General features: G+C 40.7%; 1 protein-coding gene across 1 annotated transcript in view; it reads left to right on the forward strand.

Moving 5' to 3' along the window:
* LOC124169331 (nucleolar protein 10) overlaps positions 1 to 21,267 on the forward strand; it is a 39,214-nt gene that overhangs the window by 13,128 nt on the left and 4,819 nt on the right. Inside the window, exon 10 of the mRNA XM_046547914.1 lies at positions 7,766 to 7,947. Coding sequence (XP_046403870.1) covers positions 7,766 to 7,947 — 182 coding nt within the window. The remainder of the gene's footprint in view (positions 1 to 7,765; positions 7,948 to 21,267) is intronic.

The following is a 21,267-nucleotide window of genomic DNA, read 5'->3' on the forward strand; positions in this document are numbered from 1 at the left end:
GGAAGTGTATTGAAAAAAAGGCCCGTCTCATCAAAATTGAAAATGTCTTTTGGAGCATACCCTTCTATATGCTCACTTAAACAATGTTCCTTCCACTTTGCTACTGTTTGGGGAACAACACTATTGGACTCACCACAAATTGTTTTGTATACAACATTATGCCTAGTCTTAAACCTGCTTAACCATCCCTTTGAAGCCTTGAAGTCTTCAATTCCCAGCCTCATTGCCACATGTTGCGCTTTTTCCTTCAAAATAACTCTGCTGATGGGTATGTTCGAGGACCTGGTGCACTGAAACCATTCTTTTAAAATTCCTTCTAGTCTATCATATTTCGAGTACTTAACATATTTTCACCTCTTTGCAATGGGTCCGCAATCCACTGAACTGGTTTCTATGTCTTTGCGAGTTTCAATAACAGTGTTTTATGTGGACACTGGAATCCAAAGTTCTTTGGCAAGGGAAACGCGTGAACCTATACATGCGAGTCAACTCTTCCCAACATTTTTATTTTATTTTCGATTGAAAAAGTTTTCCCGTCTCATTTCTAGGCCATTCCATATTTTATTTGCGTTTATTGACGCTGTCACGAAAAAAAGCAGGGAAAAGGAAATTAGGATTAAAACGATTTTAAATTAATCGAAGAACTTGGTAATAATATACGCGAAGGAGAATACGAGTATAAACATAGCGTCTATATTTGTAACTACGATGCTTACAAGTGAAGTGGAAAACCTACAATACTTAAAAAGAAATTTAACCTTTGCAAACAACCTGTCTCAGGAAATCCCACGATAGTGGTCAGAAACAGATGAAGAAGGAATTATTGTAGTAGTTCAAAGAGGCCGTATTAATGATAGCTGCTGACAGGTATGCCAAAAAGGCAAGGAGGTTGTAAATACAACTTCCTTTCCTATATTTGCAACCTTCTTGCAAAAAGGTTATCCCTGCCTCCGATCTCTAAAACTCTTTCTTCTTGATTACGGTGCGCTATCCGCCGTGTTCCCTATGGCGGCCTGGTGTAAATAGCGGGTCATTTGAAATTTCGTCAGCGTAAATGCGGGGAAGACTTGACATTGTAAAGATGCTTAAATCATTGGGACTCGACGAAAATGTCGCAAATTGAGGGAGAACGTAAATTGCTGGGGCGTAAAAGCGAGGTTCTACTGTATTTAGTCTACCCCTGCAAATCTATTGTAGAACTTGAAATGTGCCATTTAAAGGTGATTTATTCTCTGTAGTATGTGAACTGAAATTAAATGTTCATTTTAAAGTTAATTTTATATTTTAAAAGAAAATTATATACATACCACACTTGATACATGTTTGTGACTGGCTTACTGGTACCGTAACTAACAAGGGGAGACCAAGAAACTTGCTCCTCCTTTTTCAATGCCGTATTTTTTATGGCCTTCGGAATGGTGAACACATCCCTGAACTAGTAGTGGTTCCGTTGAATGGGCCTTAGTTTGGCTGTAATTAATTAATTTTCATGCGGTACTTTTCCTAAGCCGCCTATAGTTCCATGATATCGCACCACCCAACAGGCGGGTCAGGTGGGGTGGTGGTTAGCGTTTACGGCTACCACCCAGGGGACCAGGGTTCGGGGCTCCGTGATGGCTGTATATTTTGTTGTCTTCATTGTGATCATACGGCGTCAACTTTTTCGTTTATTTTAATTGCGACAAGCATAGACGTGAGACTATTTTTTATCGTCATAATGGTGTTTAGGTATTTAAGCAGTGTCATTTCCAGCGCGGAGAAGTGAAGGCTCCACTTTCTACTCTCCTCAAACACATTCCGAAAGATTAGCGGGGGGGCTAAAACAGTGGCTGTTTTTTCGAAGAAATGACATTTGTTGGTGGGCATCTTGTTATTATATTGGAAGGGCTACGGAAGATTTTGGGAAGCGGCGAGCACAAGATACATTTGGTGTCGGTGAATTCTTCTCGGGTTTCCATCCGGGTGAGCTCCATCTCCATCGCTGCCGACGTTTCGATAGAATCCTTTTCTATCGTCATCAGGGCCGATGATGCCAGTAGGAAAGTGCCAGGTTTATATATCCTCGGTCGTTATGTTGGGTCGTTCTGATTGGCAGAGAAAGAGTGCGCTTTTCCCGCCACTTTCAAAATCGGGTTCCATGCCTTACTTAAGTTGAAACCCTCGTCTCTGTTGAAGTTTTTCTTGGAGAGTCGTATTTCAATTGCCTCCTTGGTGAGGCGATCCCAGTAGCCGCTGGAGTGGCAGAGAATTTTGGTGTTTTCCCAGCGAATCGCGTCGAGATTGATGGCGTGCTCCGCAACCGCCGATTTCGCTGGTTGGCACAGCCGGAGATGACGCTTATGCTCTTTGATTCGGGTCTCGATCGTTATTCCCGTTTCACCGATATACTCCTCACCACACTCGCATGGTATGCTATAGACATCAGGCAATTTCAGTCCTGCAGGGTCTTTGGCACAGACTAAGACTTGTCTTAGTTTTTTGTGAGGCAGATGCACTGTCCGTATGTTGTGTTTATGAAGAATGCGCAAAATCTTGCCAGATACCGTAGAGACGTACGGCAGGTATGCCTTGGCCACCGGTTTCCGCTCTTTTTCATGTGTCTTCCTTTTTCCTTCATAGGCCCTTTTCAGGGCCATGGAGATTTCTCTCGAGCTATAACCATTTCCACGGAATGTCTTCTTCAGATGTCCGAGTTCTGCAGGAAGGCTTTGTTGGTCGGAAATGACTTTGGCTCTATGTAATAAAGATGAAAGAACCGCTGATCGTTGTGCTGGATGGTGGTGTCTTCTTGCGTTTAAGTATAAGTCGGTGTGAGTCGACTTTCTATAAACCCTATGGCTCAAACTCCCATCTTCTTTCCTTTGCACCAATATGTCAAGGAATGGCAATCTTCCTTCTTTCTCCGATTCCATGGTGAATTGGATGCTCGGATGTCGGCTGTTCATGTGGTCCAAAAAAAGGCTTCAGGGTGTCAACCCCATGTGGCCAGATGACAAAGGTATCGTCCACGTAGCGATAAAAGTATTTTGGCCGGAGGGGAGCCGAGTTGAGCGCATGCTCCTCAAAATCTTCCATAAAGAAACGACCAAGGATATATAAACCTGGCACTTTCCTACTGGCATCATCGGCCCTGATGACGATAGAAAAGGATTCTATCGAAACATCGGCAGCGATGGAGATGGAGCTCACCCGGATAGAAACCCGAGAAGAATTCACCGCCATCATACGCCAGGAAAAAGTGAAATCTTACACATTTGGTGTAATTGTTGCTTTTAACCCTCTAGCAGGCACGACTGTTATTTCTACACAACCGGGCGAATGGCGTACTTTGCCCATGTCATGTGCATATATGATAACATTCGATTTTTGTTAAATTAATCTTTATTTGTAGAAATTAGTAAAATCTTGTACATTTATAGGTGATACAGATATAAAGGTACACAGATGGTACACGGCCGGTCGTGCGGCGTAATTTATACGCCACGTGTGACGGGTTCCTCTTGCTGATCTAAAAAAGTTAGCTACAACACCTCGAACTTTGAAAACTTGCAATATAGACAATCAAAGTATATTGTAGGAATACTTGAGGCCATTATAGCCCAGAATGTACGTATGATGTTGCAATCCTTGGTTTTCGAAGATTGACATATTTTATACGCCAGCACGCCCGGTCCAGGGTCATCAACTTTTATTTCATCCTATTTATTAATGGTAATTATATTTCAAGATGGTTGTTTTAGCACATAGGTACTGTGTTAGTGAACTCTCTTTGGATAAATTGAATAGGGAAGTGCACTAATTTTTTTTTATTGCTGAATTTGAAAGTTTAGCCTAAAAAAGAAACATTAGTAGAGTCACTTTTATTTTCTGCATCTGGGGTATGCACTTTAAAACGTTTTGAAAGCCGGAAAATTTCATGTTGCGCTGAAACACAGTGCCTCCATCTTGATTGAGATGTGACGTCACAAGGCAGTAGTCACCAGTGGAGTATCGCTGAATTCCGTCGCCTTCTTTAGCGCGGCGAGAGTTTCCGGGAATCGGTGGAGTTCGCTTCCTTAAAATGTCGTCTAGTACCGAAAGCATGAATTCAAAATAGAATTATAAATGATTTTTTGTTCCAAATTTCATCTCGACGACGAAAAAAAAGCCTGGAGAAGATATTCATTGCTGTGCCTTAAGCACAAGCTATACGGAATAAATGGTTCAAGGCTGCTCCTGACTCTTACCTATCGATGATATTCTGTTTTGAAGATCATTTGAAGGTATTGTAAGATCAAATTGATATTTATATTATAATAATTTACTTAATAGGTACCTCAGTCACATCAGAAAGTGTGCTGAGTCAAAATATAGCATCTTCCGCGTAGACCTACGTAATTTATAAACTGAAAGTAGTTTGGTTAAAGAATTATGACCCGACTGTTTTTTTACACGACCGGGCAAAATGCGTACTTTGCCCATGATATGTGCATATATGGTAACAAATGATTTTTGTTAAAGTTAATCTTTATTTGTTGAAATTAGTACATTTATAGGTGATACAGATATTAAGGTACACGGCAGGTCGCGCGGCGTAATTTGTACTCCACTGGTGACGGGTTCATATCTTGCTGATCCAAAAAATTAGCTACAATACCTCGAACTTTGAAAACTCGCAATATAGGCAGTCAAAGTACATAGTAAGAATACACGAGACCATTATAGCCCAGAATGTACGTACAATGTCGAAATCCTTGGTTTTCAAAGACTGACGTATTTGATACGCCAGCGCGCCCGGTCCAGGGTTATCAACTTTTATTTCATCCTATTTGTTAGTTGAAATTATATTTCAGAATGGTTCTTTTAGCACTGCTACTGAGGTAAACTGGTAGGTACTGAGTACAAGTTACTGAGGTATGTACTGAGTAAGTAAACTCCCTTTGGAGTAATGTGAATTACAAGTGTTCGAGATATATGGCATTTTATATTCGCTTTGTGTTCTTATTAATTATGCCTGTACGCATATTGTTGCTTGCCGCGAGCCTTTAATGGTATATGCTCTTGCAAGAGTGGTTTTCATTTTTAATGTGGAAGTTGGTCAGTATAAGCAAAGAAAAAATTAACATTTTAGCGCACACCAACCCTTGTAGTCATCGTATCTCTGCGTTTGTAATGACACTGCTAAAATACCTAAACGCCATAATGATGATAAAAAATTGTCTTATGTCAATGATTGCTGCAATTATAATTAATGATAAACTTGATGCCGTATGATCACAATGAAGACAACAAAAAATAATGCCATGACGCAGTCTTGAACCTCGGTCCTTCGGGTGAGATCTATCTTGAGAATCGTGCACGCTACCACTACCCCAACCGACCCATTACGATATTGTGGACATTTTAAATTTATATACATAACTTGTAACAAGTAACGCATGAAAATTAATTAATTACAGCCTAACTAACGCCCTAATTGAAAAAGATGGAGCAAGGTACGCGGTCTCCCCTTGTTAGCCTTAACGTCTCGCATTTCTATGGAGCGTTGAACCTGTCCTCCTTATTCAGTAACCATGAATACATCAAAGTTTGGTATACCATTTATAAATCGTTGGAATTTTCCTTCTCCCAACCAAGATTATATTTTCTTGAACCCATCCTGGACAGCGAACCATTGCAACAACCAGCCAGCTCGGAAATAAGGCTAACATCCCATGATTCTAGTTGCGAAGGGCGAACGTTCCGGCCGGCGTGAATACATATGCAACGAATAAGTCTTGCAGCAAACGTCTGAAATAGGTTTATTAGTTTGACTCGGTTCTTACAAAATAAGTTTTGGCATGATAAACGGCATTGTGTCAAAATATACCCAGCGAAAAATAAATGCCATCATGCATTTATTAAAGATTCAATGTGCTATTCGTACTACTCTTTCCAAACTTGAAGTTGACACGTAAATGAATATTAATATATTACGCAATGATGAAGTTGTTTACTCAAAAGAGAAGCAGCCACATATATATTCTGAAGATATTTTATGACAGCAAAAAACGGATACCCTCAAATTCTGTAATTTTTCTATGCAATAATAGTGGTAGAACTAAACGGTGTAGAAGCTGCCTTCTGCTACTGCCTTGTGACGTCACGGCCAATATTCAACATGGACACCCGTTTTCGCGGCCTTTGAATTTTTCCATATTTCAGACGGTCATCTCGAATAAAGTATTCACTATTAGGATTTAAACTGTGGTTTTACGACATTATGTTATTCTGAACTCTAATTTAAGAAATGTGTTTGGTGCATTTGAAACACTAGTGCACTTCCCTATTACAAGTGTTCAAGAAATATGGCATTTTTATAATCGTTTTGTGTTATTATTAATTATGTCTGTATGTATGTTGTTGATTGCTGCCAGCCTTTAATGGCATGTGCTCTCGCAGGAGTGGTTTTCATTTTTAATGTAGAAGTTGATCAGTATAAGCAATGAAAAAATTAACATTTTGGCGAACTCCAACCCTTGCTAGTTTCTCTCCATGTTTCTCTCCATTTTTGAAATGACACTGCTTAAATACCTAAACGCCATTATGATGATAAAAAATAGTCTCACGTCTATGCTTGTCGCAATTAAAATAAACGAAAAAGTTGACGCCGTATGATCACAATGAAGACAGCAAAATATACAGCCATCACGGAGCCCCGAACCTTGGTCCCCTGGGTGGTAGCCGTAAACGCTAACCACTACCCCACCTGACCCGCCTGCAGATGGACATTATGGAACTTGTATACGCGGCTTGTGAAAAGTACCGCATGAAAATTAATTAATTACAGCCAAACTAAGGCCCATTCAACGGAACCACTACTAGTTCAGGGATGTGTTCACCATTCCGAAGGCCATAAAAAATACGGCATTGAAAAAGGAGGAGCAAGTTTCGTGGTCTCCCTTTGTAAGTAGGCTTGTGTGCAGAGGGCCTTGGGTACACCCTTGTCCTCTTTGTATTCATATAACCTCGTCAATTTCCTTGCTGAAGAAGAGGACGTGCACTCTCCTATGGTTGTATTTTTTTGGTTGTTGAATCAAAACCACTTCTTTATAGACAAAAAGTGACTTGGATGAAACTCTCATCGGCTTGGTTTGTGATAGCTCCATGCTAACATGTCAATGGCTGACGTTGCTGTTTTCCACTGAGAATGAGTGCCTTTAAGAGGAGGACAGTGGAGTCAGCTGCCAAAATGTCAGCATCAAACCAAATATTCCCTAGAGGGTTTCATCAAACTCACTCGCCAGGAAAACCATAAGTCGTGTATAAAGAGGTTGTTTCCTTAAACTTTTCTGTGTTTTTGTCATCTTTGGATATCATTTTAATTAATTACAAATTTGTCAATTTCCCGCTGTTGGATTCAGTGCATTTTGTGTCAGTTAGTTCTCAAAACACCTCATTGAGTGCCCCTGACACTTTGGCCCAGCAGCCGGAATTTTCTGGGTGTGTTTTTATTATGTTGTGCTTTTATTTCAAAAGCTTTTTCGATATTTCCTCTATTTATTCTCTTCCTCTACTTGTTTACCCTCCACAGTAATTGAAAGAAATGTTTTGAGAAGAAGTCGCCTGGATATTGTTTAAAATGTATTGAAATGGGTCGTGGAATTGAAGTATTTGTTTAAATTTGTCGGTAAATTTTAATTTATTTATAAGTGAGAATTCTACAGTATCAGGCCTGAAAACTTTATATGTGCTCAGATATGATGTTCTTGTGATGTATATGTATTGACTTTTCTATTTTCTGCAGAAACTTCCGCAAGTGAACAAAGAGTTGGCGTTGAAATTGATGGATGAGGATAACAAGAGGAAAGTGAAGCTGGAGGAGGGGAAGAAGGTGAAGCCAGGCAGCAACTTGCTTGCCGACACTCGATTCAAGGCTCTCTTTGAGAATCCCGACTTTGAGGTGGACAAAAATGCCGAGGAATACAGGTGAGGGATTATTTTTCAGTGCAGTGCGCATAGGTGGCTAGATAGAACCTCCCAAAAATTTTATATGTACCTATGTATTTTTAAATTTTATGGTAAAACAGTATGTAGCAATTTAGTTTGTTTCCACCCCTTCCCTCAACAAATGTCTGGATTAGCTCCTGCCTAAAGAAATGGGGAAATTATAATTTTCTTAAATGATCGTAGTTTTTCCCGGCAAATCGAATGAATAAAATCTTCTCGGGTTAAGCACCGGGTCAGGCTTTTTAAGGCCAACGTTTCAATGAGTACCTCACTCATCGTCTTCAGGGCTGAGACTGAATTCCGAGCTTGGTCTACGCCGGATATTTATAGCGAGCTAGCCAACGGACGGTTGAGGCCCATTGTTGACCAGCCGATTCAAATTTGGCTCAAGGGTTTTGGAGTCTGAATTGTGACCGCGACTGTTGTATTTTATTTATCAGCGGTCTCCATATTTGGCTGATGTTCTGCCCATAGTCTCGGTTAAGCCTTTTGTCTTCGAGACGTATTTCAATTCCCTCCTTCACAATTCGATCCCAGTACCCATCAGAACGGCAAAGGATTTTGGTGCCGTCAAAATTTATGGAGTGCGTCATATCGAGGCTATGTTCTGCCAAGGCCGATTTTTCTGGTTGACAAAGTCTTATGTGCCTCTTATGTTCTTTTATTCTTGCTTCTACTGTACGAGAGGTCTCTCCAACGTAGGCAAGGCCACACTCACAAGGGATGTGATACTTTCCAGGCACCCTAAGCCCAAGGTCGTCCTTGACTCTTACGAGCCCATCCCGAATTTTCTTCGGAGGTCTATGGATCACCTGTAGATTGTGCCGAAGTAAAATTCTCCCGATTTTCCCCGAAATGGTGGATACATAGGGAATACAGGCTCTTCCTAATGGCTTTTCATTATCTTCATCCGTTGGTTTACGGGGTCTGATGGTTCTTCCCAAGGCCAAACGAAAATCTCTGTCACTGTATCCGTTACGTTTGAACGTAGTTTTTAAATGTTTAATTTCAGCGGGGAGATTTTCTGCATCAGCGACTATTTTGGCTCGGTGTATTAAGGTGGTCAAGACACCTTGCTTTTGGGAGGGATGGTGGTGGCTTCTCCCATTAAGGTAAAGATTAGTGTGGGTAGGTTTTCTATACACACTATGCCCTTTCTATACACACTATCAAAGACACGAAGATGGAACCGGAATCAAAATCCAACCTTATGGTGCGGGGAGCCGTTCCACCAAGGTTCTATGGTCTACCTAAGGTTCACAAGAATGGCATTCCACTCAGGCCCATCGTGAGTGCTATCAACGCCCCAACGTACAATCTGGCAAGGTATCTCTCTTCCGTGTTGTCGCCTATAGTTGGGCATTGCGTACATCATATTAAAAACTCGGCCGAGTTTGTGAAGACACTTGGAGGTATACGGCTTAAACCTTCAGACATCATGGTGAGCCTTGATGTAGTTTCCTTGTTCACAAGAGTTCCATTGGAAGACACATTTAACATCCTGGAAAGTAAATTTGACGAGATGACAGTTAGACTGTTCCGACATGTCCTAAAATCAACCTATTTCCTTTATGGAGGAAAATATTATGAGCAGATGGATGGAGTTCTTATGGGATCTCCTCTTTCTCCAGCTGTTGCCAACCTCTTCATGGAGGATTTTGAAGAAAAAGCTCTGCAATCGGCTTCACTTCGTCCGAGGTATTTCTTCCGGTACGTGGACGACACTTTCGTCATTTGGCAACATGGACGGAATACACTTGATGACTTTTTAAGTCACATGAATCAACAGCATCCTAACATCAAATTTACCATGGAGGAGGAAAATAACAACTGCATTCCTTTCCTCGACATCCTAATTCAAAGGAAACCTGATGGGACTCTTGGGCATAGTGTGTATAGAAAACCTACCCACACTAATCTTTACCTTAATGGGAGAAGCCACCACCATCCCTCCCAAAAGCAAGGTGTCTTGACCACCTTAATACACCGAGCCAAAATAGTCGCTGATGCAGAAAATCTCCCCGCTGAAATTAAACATTTAAAAACTACGTTCAAACGTAACAGATACAGTGACAGAGATTTTCGTTTGGCCTTGGGAAGAACCATCAGACCCCGTAAACCAACGGATGAAGATAATGAAAAGCCATTAGGAAGAGCCTGTATTCCCTATGTATCCACCATTTCGGGGAAAATCGGGAGAATTTTACTTCGGCACAATCTACAGGTGATCCATAGACCTTCGAAGAAAATTCGGGATGGGCTCGTAAGAGTCAAGGACGACCTTGGGCTTAGGGTGCCTGGAGTGTATCACATCCCTTGTGAGTGTGGCCTTGCCTACGTTGGAGAGACCTCTCGTACGGTAGAAGCAAGAATAAAAGAACATAAGAGGCACATAAGACTTTGTCAACCAGAAAAATCGGCCTTGGCAGAACATAGCCTCGATATGACGCACTCCATAAATTTTGACGGCACCAAAATCCTTTGCCGTTCTGATGGGTACTGGGATCGAATTGTGAAGGAGGGAATTGAAATATGTCTCGAAGACAAAAGGCTTAACCGAGACTATGGGCAGAACATCAGCCAAATATGGAGACCGTTGATAAATAAAATACAACGGTCGCGGTCACAATTCAGACTCCAAAACCCTTGAGCCAAATTTGAATCGGCTGGTCAACAATGGGCCTCAACCGTCCGTTGGCTAGCTCGCTATAAATATCCGGCGTAGACCAAGCTCGGCATTCAGTCTCAGCCCTGAAGACGATGAGTGAGGTACTCATTGAAACGTTGGCCTCAAAAAAGCCTGACCCGGTGCTTAACCCGAGAAGATTTTATTCATTATAATTTTCTTATTCAAGCTTTTGATTCACTAATTGCAGTATTTTAAAAAGAGTCAGCTCATATAATTACTGTTGGTAAATAAATGTAAAGATGTTTCGTTGCATGGGATTATACTTTGTTACATTGTTATTTTTATTAACGTATAATAAGATCAGGTAGGTAGGTTTCTTGGACAAATATTTGTTACTAATGCCATTTTTCCAATGCAAAGTGACCTGGGTATCAGTGGATAATCATCATCTTCAGGAATAAATTATATACTATTTAGTGGTCTAACTTTTTTTACTAGCTTTTTTCTGCAAAAACATCCAAAATGGAACAAGTCACTAATATACAGTGGAACCTCGTTAAAGCGAGTGCCAGGGTTCCCACTCTACCTGAATAATGAAATCCACGGCTTTTTCCAGGTTTTCACGGTTATTTTTCAGGTTTTCACGGTCTAAATTTCGCTAAATTCACGGTCCGTTAATATGCCAACAATACGAAAATCACTGGCCGTATATCAACAGAAAATTAACGCACGCGACAAACGCCGTGAATGTTAATGAAAAGTGATATCTGTTATGACGTGATCTATCGTTTGCAAAATTCAGGGCCGACTAAAGGACTAGCCCAACCGCGCTCTTGCCTGGACGCCGAATACCCTTCGGACCCTCTTCCTTACTGACACCCGATGTCCTTTTTTAATTCCTTGCCGAGAGATTGTTTTTTGCGCACGTTGTTATTACTGCACAGTAACCGAATTTCCCCCACCCCAATCTTTCTTATTTAACGAAAACTATTTTATTTAAATTGTTTTTCGAGTTTAATAATTTGATTCTTTCTTATTTAACGGAAAATATTTTATGAAAATTCTTTATAGAACTTAATAAATCGAAAAACAATTTCATACACCGTATTAGCACAAATCTAAGATGAACACGATTCTAAGACTACCCTCCTTTTTTCGAACTCCACTAGGGGAAAAATTTTTTTTACTAATAACGATACGATTATAAAATGAATGCGGAAAAATGATCAATGCTTTATTTTTTGCTACGTTGCCTATGTCCCAGGAAACGCAGGATTTTGGCGAGTAATTAAGATATCTATTAAAGGTTTCAAACAATATTTTAGATAATAACAGGAAAAGTAGTACTTTATCAAGACACATAGGTCATATTGTTGATTCGACCCATATCTCTTTCAAAATTCTGAAGGAAAACGCCACCTCACTAAAAAAAATGTTTGCTCTCCACTCGGCATTTACACTGCTATTACGGATTTAAGTCTGATGTAAAAATTCTTATCCATCAAGCGCCATTTCCAGTACACGTATTCACGAGAGCAATGTTCATGTTGTGCCTAAAACAACCGCATTCGCCGGCACAGTGACTGGTTGTGAGATGGATGACGAACGCAAAAAATAGTCTATTACTTGAATTGTTCTTGTCTAATGAATATATTTTTAATATAATTGAGGTAGTGTGTAAAGCGTGAACAATGTTGCGTTAATCGTCAGTGGCACGCCCACCTGGATCTTCGCCTTCATATCTCTACTTGTTTTCTCCAGGTAGCTCACTCTACCCCCACCCCTACTGTCATGTGCTAGCAGACAACCCAAGGCACTCTGCAATATTCACGCGCATCTAGCCCGGATTCTTTTCTTCGTGTTCAATTATTTTCAGTCCATCTCTTAAAGTTCTCAATAGTTTCTTCGGAGGGGCCAAGGTCCGAAGACGAATAAAATTAAACTAGTGAAAATGAAAACTGACTTTATTAAACCCACATGGAAAACACTCGGTGGTTCGAAGTCCAGCCACCCTGGAAAGTAGGGAACCACTCGTACGAGGTGAAGTTCGGAACTGATGCTATCACGTACAGGGGTACGCAGAGTAAACTGCAGAGGGCGAAGCGTGACCATGTGGCTGCGCCATGAAATTTTTTACCCTAAAGATGCCCATTCTTTTCTAACTATCATAGCGCCAGATGAGCAGATGAATTCGGATTGTTATTTTTTATTTTATTTTTATTTTATTTTAATAAAGTGATACACATACAGCAATACTGCCAATTTAAAGTGCACTTATAACAACACATATTAAATAATTAAATAATAATGATTTGATTACAAATTTAAATAGAATAAAAAAGAAAAACAAACATTTATCCGGCTATCTAGTCATTTATGTGATAAATATGTTAATGCCCGATGAGTAAAATTTTTAAGTGTCAGACCAAACGGATCAATATCACTGGGCAGAGTATTTATTAAAAGGGAAAGCCTATGGAAAAGAGAGCGCTTAATTACAGATAGCCTGGGTGTAGGAATGTGGAGTAAAGAAGTAGATCGGGTGTGGCGGGAAGGTACTCTAATGTTGAGGAAGGAAACAATGTCAGGACTGTCGAAGTGGGAATTAAGGGTATTATAAATGAATTTGATGTAGGGGGAAACAAAAATCCTGAGAAGATATCCCTTCGTCACTAACTCTGACAAGTGAGACTTATAGTATAGCTCGTAAATTAATAACTGATAATAACCTGATATCATGTTTTCGGAACAAAATGCCGAATTAACTGCCGAGAAGCTCAGCTATGAGGATATCGCGTTTCGCCAAAAATCAACATCGTATTTTTCCATCTATTTCCTTGCTTAAAATACGTCGCGTTTGGTCTCGTTTTTTAATTACGTGCAAATGACTAATATTTCAATCTAATAAAAGCATAATAGCAATTGCTGAATATCATTGTTAGATACCTTTTGGGCTAATAGGTGACTCATGCAGCAGTTGACCTCCAGGAACTGGGAACTTTGAAGGAGTTAGGCTGAAAATGGTCAGTGGGTGAGAAGAGGGTGGAGCGCGAAACACGTTTCTATTGTTCTCGTGTAACTCGATATTTATGTCGAAGCTAAGGTCTTCGTAATACAATCCCGGCGCGAGCTGGGACCTTTTTTTATTTTGAAGGAGAGGAAAGCGTCAGAAGGGGGGAGGCGAATGCTGAATGGAGGGGGATAACGGATCTTGGGAAATGCGCTAATGTTACTTGCCCACGGCACTGAGCTTCTCCCAATGGTAGTTCCATCTCTTGGGGAAGATTCCAACTATGTGCTTGTCGTTATTAGCCATAAGTGACACATTGTATTTATTTCGTCTCATTTTCGTCAAACGATGGATGCGGGAAAATTATGCGTCGGAACCGCAATCTTCAAACGATCAATGCGAGAAATGATACTTCGGGGAACGATAGATGTGGGGAAAAATTACATTGTCTATAAGGAACTTTATTTGGGACCAGAAACGGCGAACGATCAATGCGGGAACAATAGATCGAGGTTCCACCGTATAACTTTTCTTTTGAAAGCGGCAGTGTAATGCCTTCTTTTCTCTGCTATCGTAATACCCTGAAACCAAAACTGAATAGATCTCTCTAATCAGAGGCAAATCATGTTCCCTTCATACTGTTGCTCCGGGAGAAATGGAACGACTTAGTAGCAGTTGATATCGCGACGGCATTGAGGCTTTAACGTTTTCAATCCTAGGCGGATCTAGGGAGGGGCAAGGGGGCACATAGCCCCCAGACACTTAAAAAATATGCAAGATTTTGAATACGGTCACATTATCATTGCGCTCGTTTTGTATCATGAGGTATCCTAGAGGTATCCTGGATCCACCTCTGGTTAAAATTTAGGTAAATTGTAATCAATCACAAAAAAATTTTGTAAGTTGATCAAGCTCTAACTTGAATGGAGCCGAACCCAGGGTAAAGCAGGCGATCTGGCGGACACGGCAGAAGTGCACCCGGCGATTAATTGGCACGCACGCTTTACCTGCTGCCTAAAATGGCAATAGTTTTTCACTTAAACACAAAATTAAATAAGCTAAATTACTCTTCAGGTATTTTTGACGTTGATTTTTCGTTGTATTGCTATAAATATTAGGTGGCAATCTCAGGTAACCATAATTTTTTCCGACGAAAATTACGCAACACGATTGACGTCGAGAATTTTGCATTCGATTGTAAGACGAACCGAACCCTCTGTTCTGCAGGAGTTAGGAGGAAAAAAAAACCTTGTCTTAGATAGGTGCAAATAGGTACATTATAATTCACTTGGTTTGAAATATATAAAGACATAATAAATACCTGCTGAAACATGTTATTTTCACTTTCACTTTACTTTATCACTCGTCAAATATTTCCACACAAACTTTCCGGTTGCGACGTAAAACTGGCAAGTCCCAGGTCGACGCATGCGAAAATCGTGTAATGCTGTGTTGCCATAAGCGGAAATCTTCTCTCGTTTTCAGGCCGCAATGTGGCGAGAACCCGGTTCAAACACAGGGAGCGTAGTGTGGTATAGAGCGTTCCACATTTAGTTGACAGTATGGGCTCTTATGGAGAATCGTTTCCCATGTTAATCTCCATAAGGCCGGGAGTGCGGTGTTGTCAATAACAGCACGAAAATTAATGTTGCGTTATGCACTGATTAAAAATTGCATTCTAATGTAGAAAGAGATGCTGCATTCATTCGTGCCAATATTTTTTCGATAAAAATTATAACAATAGCTATAAAAAACATTTCGTTAAATTTCCGTAAGAAACGTGTATTTTTTTACTTTATCTTCTTCTCGCAGTTTCTGCCTGACCGTTGTCTGTATTGAATTGAATCTTCTGCAAAAAATTTTGCACACTATTTTCTCCTTGAAGGTCTTCACCAATTGTACAAACATTGAGTTAAAATGTTGTTATGCCGACGTAACACCCTTTAGGACAATAAAATTTTGATTTTTGCAAGGTAAAAAGTAGTCGCTTACTAACTTACGTTTCTTACGTCGTAGGTCCCTATATGCTGCGTATCAAATGTGGAGAAAACTACAAGGTCATTTTTGGTGAAAAAATCATTAACTTACATCAATTCTGAAGTGAGTTACAAGGTTTTGATCTTAAGAAAAAATATTACAGTGCCTCTGGGCCGGGCTTCTTACTTTTTCTTGCGCGGAGAGGGAAAATTCTCAGGTGGAAAAGGAGTTTTTTGTCAATGCATACTATGAAATGTATTTATCTATTCGTTTGATATCCTAAATAGAGAATACTCATACGTCGTAACAGCAGTGTTTTCATCTGAATACATTGATACACGAAAGTAAGCAAGCGGCTTGGAAATAAGACTCTTTCGCCTTGGGTGTTTAGGTCCCATCGCGGAAACCAAGAAAAAGAATATCTCATAATCTGTGCGAAACACTACCCCATCCAGTGCACGCCTTTTACAAAAGGGGGCTTGGGTTTTTTCTGAGTTCCTTTCATAGGGTACCATAAAACCTACACCAAAAGCGACCCAAGCCGATGGGGCCGTGGGAAGAATTTACGAAGGCGTTCAGTTTGTCATTGCATATTTTTGGAGTGAACAAGTGTTGTGTGGTCTGCTGAATTTGAGAATTGTGAAGTGTGTTTTACACTTATCTCTGCTGTAACACGCCCGATCAATATGTCTGATACAAAGAAGAGGGGAAAAGGTGAGTAGCTCATAAGCTGCGAAAGACAGTTGGTGCTCAAAGTCTTCTCGTACTTAAGGAAATCTCTCAGTATTAGTGAGGCCTGCCGAGAAGCTTCGAAGGCTACTGGGTGCTCGGAGTCCACTGTTTACAAAGTGAGAAAGGAAAGGTCCCGTGGTCCATTGGTAACTCCTTCAAAAACTAAAGAAATTAGACAGCCTTACAAAAATTCGAGAGCAGTGATTTTCGACGGTTTGGTAAGATCGGGAATTAGAAGGAAGGTACATGAATCCTTCGTGAAAAATATTCCTCCGACTTTAAAATCCATATTAAACTCGGTAAATATGGATAGTATTCTCCCAGATTACAAAAGGACAACACTATATAGTCTTCTTTTGGACATAGCCTATGTGTATGAACGCAGGGGAAAAGAATCATCCTTATCGAAAGAGATGATATTATTCGTTGGTGGCACAATTAATTATTTAAGGCAGCTAAAAAAATATCGTCGCGAACTCAGGACGAGTGTATTCACAGGCGAAAGTTGGATTAATGTTGGACAAATAGTGAACATTAGTTTGCGAAACAAACAATTAGAAAATCCGCATCAAGATTTCCTTGCTGGACTAAATACAGTGCAACCTCGATATAACGACACCCCACGGTGTACTAATAAACACTTGCTATAGCGAATTGTCGCTTTACCGGAGGTAGAGCAAATAATAGCCAATATGCCTGTTGCGAACAGATATACAGGAACAGGAGTGGTGCGGCGACAGATAAACATCTATCCGATAAAGGTAAGCATAAATCCAGACGAAAGGCGATGTTTTTTTGCATCACTAAATTTCCTTACTCAAACAATGACTAACTATTCAAACAATTTATAAGCGCCGCACTGAGTAAAAATCATGGAAAGCATTGTTTCGTCAATCATTATGCCAATGCACAACCGACGAAGCCATTTTTCTATGCACTTAATTAGTTCATTTACGTGATCATTCTATTATTTTGGTATTTTCCACTGAAAATTCAAAAATTAACTGATAAAACAGTACATATCGCGGTTATTTAATGCCTCAAATGTTTCCATTGGTGTATGTTTATTGTTTCTGTACGTTATGCGGCAGTGAAGTGAAATAACCCATTACATTTGTTTCTACAGGCGAAAACGGTGGAAGCTTGTATAACGTTCCCGCCTTGGAAGTCTTTTTCTATCAAATAATGTAATACCTACATAATGTACGGTAAAAAGTTTGCTAAGCTTGAAAAATGATGTGATTAAAATTGCCGTTGTTGAAAAAAAGTTATTTTGAGTGTTACGCTCGCGACGTATTTGAAGTAATACACCGATTTTACCACGGCACTGCAAACGAGAGTTAGTTGTTCTGCGAGTTCTTCCAGCGGCCACCAGGGGATGCTCGGCTACCCACGTGACAAAAGAGAGTGCCAGTACGACTCCGACCACTGACGCGAATAGTTCACCCTTGTAAATCCGCAACGGAGAATAAATACGTCCATCCGAACAATTCACCCTGAGTATCATTGCTTCGTACATCCTACATCATCGCTAAGGCGCACTACCTACCTTTAGAGACATCATTGCAAGAAATACCTCATACTGCAAGGGTTTTGTCGAGGAGTTGTATGTAAAAAAGTTCCGTTTCGTCTATGTTATATGACGCGGGGAATACTTCTAAAGATACTTACGATCGGAGTCCTTTCTTCCACGACTTCGGGTTTACACCGCAGGCATGACCAGCAATTATGAGGGGAGATAACGCTTTGGTGCTTCGCATTAGTATAATCAACCTTCTGCACTCTTAAAATTCTCGATTCGCAATCTATCCCTGAAATGTTCCGCTTTAGGCTTGGGCGTAGCCCCTTTCTCAGAAGTTCCCGCAGATTGGAATGAGCAAAACCACCCGAACAAAGCTCCTTATAACTATTCATCGTCTGCATTCCTTGGGCGCTTCTGTGTTTTTATAATTTTGCAGAGCGAACAGGAAGATAAATTAATTTCGACACTCTCATATTACTCCTTTATTTTTATTTTCTCACTTAGACGTGTTTGGTGTTTTTTTGGCCATGGTGACTGCCATCAAATGCTTTCTATTCACGCAACTCACGGACGTGCGGGTATGCTGCCGACTGCTTTCTGCCGTCCGAGGAACAAAAGAAGATGAAGCATTCGCGAATGCTAATGCCACAATATTTTCACCAAAATTAACTACTTATTTATCGAACGACAGTTTACCACATACATTTGAGACTGAGCACTCCATTAACTTCATTTCTAACAGATCGCTAGCAATTACAGAGGTTAAGGAGTCTTGATGAAAGTCTTCCGGTGGTGAAACCCTCGCTATGGCGAGAGCCAGCACCAAAAGGGTCTCGTAAAAAACAAATTTTTTTTACACGCTTATTATAGGGTCAATTGACGGTGCATCGGCTATCTCTCGTTATAGCGGGAGTGTCGCTATAGCCCGTACTCGCTTTAACGAGGTTCCACTGTACTGAGCTTGGCCCCCACTTCCCGAGGAGGACGATTTGCAATTATACACGCAGGAACGGAAAAAGGATTCATAAAAGGAGCATCGCATGTGTTTCTGTACAAAAAGAACTCAATGGATGAGCATGAAGAAGTGGATGGCGAGTGTTGCGAGAGATGGTTTGAGCACTCACTTCTTGCAAACTTACCCAAAGGATCAATTATAGTGGTAGATAAAGCCTCTTATTACTGAAGGAAATTGGAATCCTTGCCTACTTTAAGGTGGAGGAAAGAGAACATTAAGGAAATTAGCTTTGAAGATGTCAGCTTGAAAAGAGATCTTTAATTTACAATAAACCAAGTAAGGGAAAATTTTGAAAAATTAAAGATTGATGATGTCTTATACGACATCGCCTTTCATGTAATACTAGTCAGAGCCAAAAAATATTGCATAATATGGAAGGAATAGAAATTTTGTCTCATTCAGGAGTGGCGATAATTTTTATTATCCTTCAATTTATTATTTTTTACATTACAGATTATTCATTATTCAGCTTGTGCATTGAACAAGTACGTGCATAAAATAACAAAAGACTTTTCCTCTTATATTGCAGCAAAGGTATTGTAATTTACGCTAAAAAATTCCTTAATTCACGTCGTCTTTCGTGCGATCCCGAACTCCTTTTTGAACTAAACCATTTTGGCGCTCTATTTTGTGTGGTTGCATACGCTGTTAGGATGCCTGCCGGCGGAGCGGAAGCTTGGCAACACTGTTATCCATAAGGCCCGTACTGTCAACTAAATGTGGAACGCTCTATAGTGTCCACAGCGCATAGCAGGTTGTCAAGGTTAGCGGTCTTCCAATCACAGGATTGAGGGTGTTGAATAAACGTTCAAATTTTTCGACACAAATGCCATCTAGATTTAGTTTCGAAAGTGGTAGCTGCAGCCAGTCGGAAGCCTAAATGGATGGAAGGGCGAATAAGCAGTGCCCGAGGGAGGGGAAACCAAGCCAGTCGTGGAAAGTAAACAAGCTGATGAGAATTGGTGTCATATTTCAGGAGGGGGGAGAGAAAAGGCCTGCGCTGGGGAAAGATGTTTTTTTTCTTCAGGCAACATTCATTCCCACGCTTTTCTGACCCATGCGACGATGCTCGCCACAATGAATAGAAGTGCGCTCGCTACGAACGAAGTTGAAAATTTCTGGGAAGGTATTATTATCAAGATTGAAAGATTTTTAAGGTTTTAGGACGAAATTCACGGCTTTTTCCAGGTTTTTTCACGGTAGACGAAATTCACGGCTAATTCACGGTTTTAAGGTTTTCACGGTTGAGTGGGAACCCTGGAGTACGGGCTATTGCGACACCCCCGCTATTACGAGAGTTAGCCGAGGCACCGTCAATAGACCCTATAATGAGCATGTTGAAAAAATTCTTTTTTACGAGTCCCTTTAGGAGCCTCCACTCGCCATAGCGAGGGTTTCCATCGACGGAGAACTTTCTCCAAGAGTCCCTAATCTCTGTAATTTCTTGCGATCTGTTAGAAATGAAGTTAACATGGAGTGTACAGTCTCAAATTCATGCAGTAAACTGGCGTTCGATAAATAAGTAGTTCATTTTGGTGAAAATATTGCGGAATTAACATTCGCGAATGCTTGATTTTCTTTTGTTCCTCGTGCGGCAGAAAGCAGTCGGCAGCGTACCCGCACGTCCGTGAGTTGCGTGAATAGAAAGCATTTGATGGCAGACACCACGGCCAAAAACACCAAACACGTCTAAGTAAGAAAATAAAAATGATAAAGTAATATGAAAGTGGCGTAATTAATTTATCTTCCTAATCGCTCTTCGCAATAAAAAAACAAAAGCGCCCAAGGAATGCTGACCATGAAGAGTTAGAAAAAGCTTTGTTCGGGTGGTTTTGCCCTCTTCAATCTGCGAGAACGTCATAGAAAGGGGCTATGCCTAAGCCTAATGCAGAGTATTTCAGGGATAAGTTGCGAATCGAGAACGTCAAGAGTACGGAAGGTTGGTTATACTGATTCAAAGCACCACAGCGTTATCTCCTATCATAATTGCTGGCGATGCCTGCGGTGTTAACCCGAAGTCGTGGAAGAAAACACTCCGATCCTAAGTATCTTAAGAAGTATTCCCCGCGTGGTATAACATAGACGAAATGGAACTCTTTTACAACCTACTCCCCGACAAAACCCTTGCAGTACGAGGTATTTCTTGCTTTGATGCTTCTAGAGGTAAGTAGTGCGCTTTAGCGAAAGTGTAGGGTGTACGATACAATGATACTCAGGGTGAATTGTTCGGATGGACGTATTTATTCTCTGTTGCGGTTACAAGTAATAGTCACGATCACAATGTACAATGTACATAGTACATACTATTCACAATGGTGAACTATTCGCGTCAGTGGTTGAAGTCGTAGTGGCGCTCTCTTCCGACACCCGGGCGGCCGAGCCTGGTCGCCGCTGGCAGAACTCTCAGACCAACT

The sequence above is a fragment of the Ischnura elegans genome, chromosome 12, assembly GCF_921293095.1.
Source record: "Ischnura elegans chromosome 12, ioIscEleg1.1, whole genome shotgun sequence".
Lineage (NCBI taxonomy): Eukaryota > Metazoa > Arthropoda > Insecta > Odonata > Coenagrionidae > Ischnura > Ischnura elegans.